Here is a 7,456-nt window from a genome sequence, read left to right on the forward strand (position 1 = left end):
TTTCAACACGTTTCTCAGACGCTTTAATCCTATATGCTTTTTTTTTGTAACTTTAGAGAGTGACTCACCCTCATGAAAAACGTTATATGACCAGGAAATGACAGCCGACCTCACTAATATGGTGTCAGCTGGAAGCTTATAAAATTTTACAGGTCATTGCTGAAATGACGCGCCAAAAAGCTTTTTGTGATAACATCAGGGCGCTTATGGCTGCAAAAATATCCGCTATTTCCTCTTTTTGTGTGTGCAAAAACATCGGACCATGCTATGCCTGTTTAACATCGATTATAGACACCAAAAATGATAAGTCCACAAACGACACATGAGAAAGTTTTTTTTAAAAAACGTTTTTTTAAAATTAAAATAATGTCATCATAAAGTCGCTAGAAAACCCTCATTCAAATTTTCTAGACGCTTACCTAGACGTCAATTTTTGATTTGACGGTAGCCCAATTCGCCGTCAATTTTTAGATTCGACGGCAACTCAACTCGCTGTCAATTTTTGTATTCATTCAAACTGTAACCAAACATGAAATTATTCGATTTCATGAACGTGTGTAAAGAACTAATAATAAAAATAAACGTTCCATTTTTCTTGCCAACTTGAAAATGATACAGATAATTTAAAAGGATCTATCTGCATATGTCGGAAAAATTGCGGTTAATACAGACTTGTAATTAATGACTTGAGACTGCGGTTAACCTGACAGGGCGCATGCGCATAATAGAGATATTCTTAAGTATCATCAGACAGAAAAGCTCTAGAAATTTAGTTAGTGAAACTTCACAAATTATATTGCTAATTATTTTTATAAAGTTGTAAACAAAACTCTTGTGATTATAAACATTCCATTCATGATTGTAACTGTTACGTTAAGTTACTTCGTCTTCCACGGAAGGATGTGTTTATAAAGAAAATAAAATAACAAGCGTGGAGTCATTTCTTGTTTACACGATGAACGAAAATTTTGTTTACTTTGTGACGTAGGTAAACAAAAACTTCACAATGTTTTCTGATGTATTATCACTCTCTCCTTCGCCTACGCTGGAATGCAAAGAAGAGTTTTAAGAATGTGAAAGTTTTTAAACCACAGGGGAGAAGAGTGCGTTTATTTTTAGGTACAATAACTGATCAAGGGTGTCGATTTCGCAAATATCTAGCTGAACTTTAAGCTCAAGTAATGAAAACAGCCCAGAGTTTCACCGTTATTCACTAGACTATCGACATATTTGGCGACTAGACAAATCTCTGAGACAATAGTGATCTCACTATTCTTAATAAAGACTCTCTTCTTTATGTAAACCCTACCACTCTAAATTATTCTTCAAAAATCAAGTAGTTTATCGATTCAAAATAAAATTCGATTATGTTTTTTGTACCAAGCTTTAAAAAAAGATCCTATTTATAAGTGTACATTTTTTATGACATCTAGAATAACATCTTTAATAATGTTTCATTGAAGTGATAATAACAAATAGCGGCCCTAAAAAGGTTTAAAACTATAACATTCATTGCTTGATTTCAAAGTTTTCTCAGGAATTAAATTAATTTTTTTTTTACTTTTAAGGTACCCCTTTTTGAAAAATTAAAAATATTCTAATTAATCAGCTCGTTAAACGTTTATAAATGTCATTAAAAACATTATTAAATTTTTTTTTCGTCGTAATTCTAACTCCAATGTTCTAAAGCTGGGAAAAATCCATTTTTATGTTGATTTTCAACTTATGAAAAATATATGTTTCAAAAATTTGTGGCCATAAAATATAACAATATATTTAAAATGTCAGATAAACGAGAAAATTACGCTGTAAAAATAAAATAATTCGATCTGGCCTAACCCCCTAACAAAAATATTGGTTCACCCTTCTCATGTAATGGAATTTGATGGATTGAATTACCTTTTGTTTGAAAACAATTAACTATAGTCATATTACAAAACAACGTATTCCTATTGGTTAACAGAATATTATGTTCAATTACCTTCTTTGTTTTCAAAAAACAGTTATAAGCATAGTTGAGCATAAAACACAATCAGTTACGTTTGGAAGTCTCTGAGGGAGCAAGCATTTATAAACAGTACCTATCCAATTGTTTACACTTGTCATAATCGTAGTAGGATGCCTTCAAGGATGATTGAGAATACAAAAATATCTGGCGAGGATCCACAATGGTTATTTACACAGTACCAACAAGGTTCCAACCTTCTTATAATTGACTGCAGACCATTTACAGACTATTCTAAAGCACATATTGAAGGAGCAATTAATATCTCTGTCCCTTCTTTAATGTTACGTCGACTTAGAAAAGGGAACGTGCCACTTAAGAACTTCATTAACTCTGATATTGCCAAAGAAAAGTTTGACGAACGAAGACAAGTTGAGAAGATTATCCTGTATGATGATCAATCCACAGCTGAATGTTATCGTGAGAGCTCAGTGCTGGATTTTTTACAACAGAAGATGTCTGAGGATAATAGTGTTGCACTTTTGAATGGTAAGTAAAAGAATATTTAATTGACCTTTTGGGTTTGCAATGGTGAAAATAACTTCTTCATTTTTGGAATGTCGCCATTGAGAATTGATTATAAATATTTAAACAGTTTTAATAATTCATAACTTGCTCTTTTTAAAAACAGATTATTTTTCCTTCTTTTCAGTAACAATAATAAATAGAATATTTATTTATAAATATATTTTTAATTCTTTATGAATGGACACCTTACATCGTAACTTTTATTGCAATGCACTCAAACGAGCACATAATTGACGCGACGTCAATCATTATCACTATTCAACACCACCACAAAAATTTTTGTGTTAAAAATATACATCCTTTCCTCTCAAGCATGTGTTTGTTCTGCAAACAAAAACTTGTCTATATTTTCACACAAAAGCTGACTATGGTGTTGTCCTCTACCATAATAGGTTTCAATGAAATATGTAAAATAAACAATGATGGTTTATTAAATAAATATTTAGGAAAAACATTAGTTGGTGTTACAAATCATGAAAAAAATAATAATTATTAGTGCCAATTTAAAAATATCTCATATTTATATTTATATTTTATGTTTTTTATAGGTGGTTTTAGCAGATTTGAAGACTGTTTCCCACATTTATGTCAATGTGGAGAGGGCACTGAATTGAACAATGCGTTATTTTCATTGGCCAATCTATCCATACACTCTGATATTCCATCTCCCATGCCGTTCCGAGATGCCAACAACAACGTTCCACCAAAACAACAAACTGTCAACGCTAAAGATCTCTTGTTTCGACCAGACTCACTGGGACCAATTGAAATTATGCCTAGATTATACTTAGGAAATAAGAAGGACTCTTCGGTGTTGAATCTGCTTCAGACCGCTGGAATCACACATATATTAAATGTTACACACGATCTTCCGAATGTTTACGAAAGTTCATCCGAGTTCGAGTATCTACAACTTCCGATTCAAGATAATTGGGATGGAAATATGATGGATTTATTCCCCAAAGCATTTTCATTTATCGGTAAGCATACTTTTGAATTTATTGTTATTTTTGTTTTTGTTTTTATTTTTATTTACTCCTCTGTTTAATCATTCACAAGAACTGTTCCCTATGACGTCATTCGTTGTTAATTTTACAAAATGACACCAACGCTGGAGAGCGTAAAACGAAGGTGTGTTAAATATGCACTATTTTTTCTTCATTTTTTTTCTTTTCTCGGTCAGTACAGGTAATTTCTTTAAAAACGAAAAAAACCAGCAAGGCAATAATAAAAAATTAATTACAATTTGAGTATAGTTTGAATGAACTTTTACGATGTGCTGCAAACATTTTTTTCTTCCAGATCACATGACGAACAGGTAGCTTATCTGCTTGATGAAGTTTTAAAGTAAAAATAATAACATTCAACTTGATTTTGTTTACAAAACACAAGCAATTACCCTGTGCAAATATTTTAGAAATGTTCCAAAAAAAGTGAAAAAAAAACATTAAAGAAAATTTATCAACTAAGCACCCCATGAAAGTTACGTCAGGGAGATAATCTAGGCTCGTACTTTTATATCTTGTTTTGCCTGCTATTGTTCTAAAAAACTGTTTTTTAAATGCTTTAATAAGAATAGTGGTTTGGGTCACTAATGCTTTCACAATACATTTTTATCCTGTCAAATGGGATTTGCGCAATTAAAATTGTAAGTGGATCTTTAATGGTTATATTTGTGGTCGAATTAAAAACATTGATGAAATTTGAGTTATCTCTTATCGTTGTGGTTACTTCATCAACAAATTGGCTTGCTCTAATTAAATTTCATTGTTTGCCTAGACTCGTACCCAAACCTCTTATTATTTTAAATTATTCAAAACAAATGTTATCTTTCAACAAGCTAATAGAGTTATATTTTTAATTTTCACCTCATTTTTCGTGTTTACGTGTATTTTGTTTACTGTACACGAAATCAAAGGGTATATATGTTTTTAAATCATTTTAGTTCTAAGACTAAAAATAATAATAAAAATAGAAACAGTGGGTAAAATGAGCTTGCACGATGGCACGTCGTGTGCAAATAACAGGTATTCAAATTTGGGCACGGAAAACCAGCTGTCAAAAAATTCTCTCTTCTCGCCGCCATCTTCCTGTAAGATTTCCGTTATTAAACGACCAACTGTAATATTTTGTTTTAATGCACTTGTTAATAACGTTCATTTCCGACAGTTTATTCTCGCAGGCGTCGGTTAAATGATATAAGGAAGACTAAATACGACCTCGTTGTAACCTAGCAACTGTATTGACGTCAATGGTAATAACTAGTGGTCATACCAAAATACATTGACTGTTAAAATATTACTCGAGTATTACACAATTATTAAGGTTAATGTACTTTCTTAATTTTTTCACTTTGTTGATATCCGTAATTCTTTTTTTTTTATTTCGAAATCAAATTCCTGTTTTTAAAAACTTTATTTTTTATTTACATTTTTTTTTAAAAAAAAAACAGACTTCCTGAAAAATTTTATGTTGACATGACTATTTTTTTTTATATTCATAAAGTGAAAACACATCAACCGGATAGATTATATCTTTTTGTTTCTAATAACAATAACTAAGAAAGTAAAAGATATAGTATATGTCAAAACAAGTCATACATTTTAAATAAATTGAAGGAAGGATTTTATTGTTTTTTTCTTTCTTTACTTGACAAATGAATGAGATTCGTTACGTCATGTGGTGCTGTAGAAATAACACAATAGTTCACGCCTCTGCTTGTTAGGTATCACTATCAGAATCAATGAGTGTATCTCAAGAGGGAATATTTTTAAAGACGTATTTAGAATAGATGATTACAGTTCGCGCCACAAGAGTATAATCACTGAAATTCTCTCACACTCACGCGTAGGTGAAAATGTAAAGCGAGAAATGATCAATTCTTCAACTATTGTTCTTTTCTATCACATGTAATTTCACTAGGTTGAGAAATTTTAAGATCAATTTACGTCAGTAGTTAGTAAAACCAAGACGATTAAAAGATTAGAATAATCATTAAGTATTCCTTAATTGGTTAAGTTTATTTACAAAATTCGATGTGGTCAAGTGTTAACCTCTACGGTGAAGTGCATGTCGGTCGGACGTGACATCGGACGTCAAAATACAATTAACAGCATGATGACGTCATATTGAATAGTTCTCATTTATGAAAAGGGTTAGCGAAAACATGCTAATTCAAAACACCCTCCCATACTAAACACCCGCCTACAACGAGATCTTTTTTGTACTGTTTTCGAGCTGTATTCTAATTTGCGTAGCTTAACCGAATTTTCTTTTTTCTTTTCAGATAACGCTATGTCAAAAGGAGGTTGTGTACTAGTCCATTGTCTCGGTGGAATTTCTCGTTCGAGTACAGTGATCATCGCATATCTGATGACGAGTTATAACTACTCTCTGAATGAAGCTTACGATCACGTTAAAAGCAAGAAGAGTAACATTGCCCCTAACTTCAATTTCATGGGACAGCTACTAGATTTCGAACGAAGTCGCAGCATCCCACCAACGCCTTTCGCCACTTCACCGGGTAGCGTAAGCCCTGGGTCTCTCTCGACAGGCAGCGAAATCTCTACGTCATCAGTGGATTCTGCAGATAGTTGCTGATATTTATTTATTGTTTTATAGAATTTGAAGGGATGACTTTTAGTCACCTCGATTATATTAACTTATATTAATATTTCATAGAATTTGTTGCTTAGTAACAATATTTTTTACATATTTTGCTACTTTTATATGAAATCAATATTGCGTTTAGTTGCCTCGTTTAGTTGCCTCGTTCAGTCAATTATCTTGCCTCGATTAGCTTTAAAGTTACGTAATTCTTTTTTGTTACTTTATCAGATGCAACGCATCTTTGCTGCCTTAAAACTCGTTCCAAGAGTTTTTAAAGTTTCGAATTATTTCCCTTACTTTTTATACAATTTCGCGAATAAAAACTTTCTAATTTCGTTAATTAGGCATTTATACATAGTGTGAAGAAAATTATTTTATAGAAATGTTTCGAATTGTAAATATATATTGAACTTTCAGAAAGAAAACAAAAAAGATTGTGATAATTTCCATGCATTTTTTAATCTTCGTTTTGGCGGCAAACTCCAACACAGGATGGACGGGAAAAGTTAATGTGAAATATAAATTTGATTTAAAAGACAAAATTCTGTCAAACGAAACTTGATTTAGTTACCAGACAAACCCCTGGGGACAAAAAGTTAGATATGCGGCATGATTATTTTTTCAAACTGTTAAGGCGACGTACTGACAGGAAGAATATCTTGTTTTTTGCGTTAAGTGGGGTTTTTAAATCTAAAAAAAATTGTTTTTGTTTATATTTAATTCCATCTAAACAAACAAAACCATAGTGACTGCTATTGAGAGATGTATAAAGACTTTAGATTAGCATGATGGCTGAAAGTGTTGTTTGCATTAAACGAGGACGCTCGGCTTTGCGGGGTGAAATTTATTTCGACTGAACGTTTGAATTAATGTCATCCCGCCTGATTTAAATCTATAGTTTACTGCGTGACATGACTTTCCTGTATATCACGAATATTCTGTTCATACCAAAAAATCTCATCCCTCTAACTGAGAGTTAAGTGGAATCAATCGAGATTTTGGAAAAGCTTTGTACATGAACAAATTTTGTTTCTTAAAATGTTCGTAACAGAGATCTCGGTTAAAAGCGCCATCTCGATTCAACCCGTCTTCATATAAACACTCCTAAATATCGGTTAATAAGCGGTAAAATCGGCCCAAATTGCAGTTTAAGCCATTCCTGTCGTAATTTAAAACGACACGTATTGGGACACGCATCGTTGAAGTGTTGCGAGAAACAACAGAACCTAAACACGTTTTTGACGTGGATTGTTGTGTATTTCTTGCTTAGTTTCTTTCACAGCTACACATCGGTCGCATTTTACCAAAAGTTTT

The 7,456-nt window shown here is 32.1% G+C and overlaps 1 protein-coding gene across 1 annotated transcript; it reads left to right on the forward strand.

The window, feature by feature from the left end:
- The first annotated feature begins 2,027 nt into the window (after nt 1-2,027).
- LOC130625658 (dual specificity protein phosphatase 7-like) lies at nt 2,028-6,585 on the forward strand. The gene is made up of 3 exons (XM_057440758.1): nt 2,028-2,494; nt 3,082-3,513; nt 5,820-6,585. Exons 1-3 carry the CDS (start codon nt 2,119-2,121, stop codon nt 6,131-6,133), a joined length of 1,122 nt encoding a protein of 373 aa, XP_057296741.1. The 5' UTR covers nt 2,028-2,118; the 3' UTR covers nt 6,134-6,585.
- The last annotated feature ends 871 nt before the right edge of the window (nt 6,586-7,456 follow it).

Source organism: Hydractinia symbiolongicarpus, chromosome 14 (assembly GCF_029227915.1).
Source record: "Hydractinia symbiolongicarpus strain clone_291-10 chromosome 14, HSymV2.1, whole genome shotgun sequence".
Classification (NCBI taxonomy): domain Eukaryota; kingdom Metazoa; phylum Cnidaria; class Hydrozoa; order Anthoathecata; family Hydractiniidae; genus Hydractinia; species Hydractinia symbiolongicarpus.

What these genes read in the sequence shown, in the direction of transcription:
- LOC130625658 (XM_057440758.1), top strand. Translation starts at nt 2,119, where the DNA reads ATGCCTTCAAGGATGATTGAGAATACAAAAATATCTGGCGAGGATCCA. An exon ending in TAGTGTTGCACTTTTGAATG is followed by an intron (nt 2,495 to 3,081) that starts GTAAGTAAAAGA and finishes TGTTTTTTATAG; the next exon opens with GTGGTTTTAGCAGATTTGAA. An exon ending in CAAAGCATTTTCATTTATCG is followed by an intron (nt 3,514 to 5,819) that starts GTAAGCATACTT and finishes TTTTCTTTTCAG; the next exon opens with ATAACGCTATGTCAAAAGGA.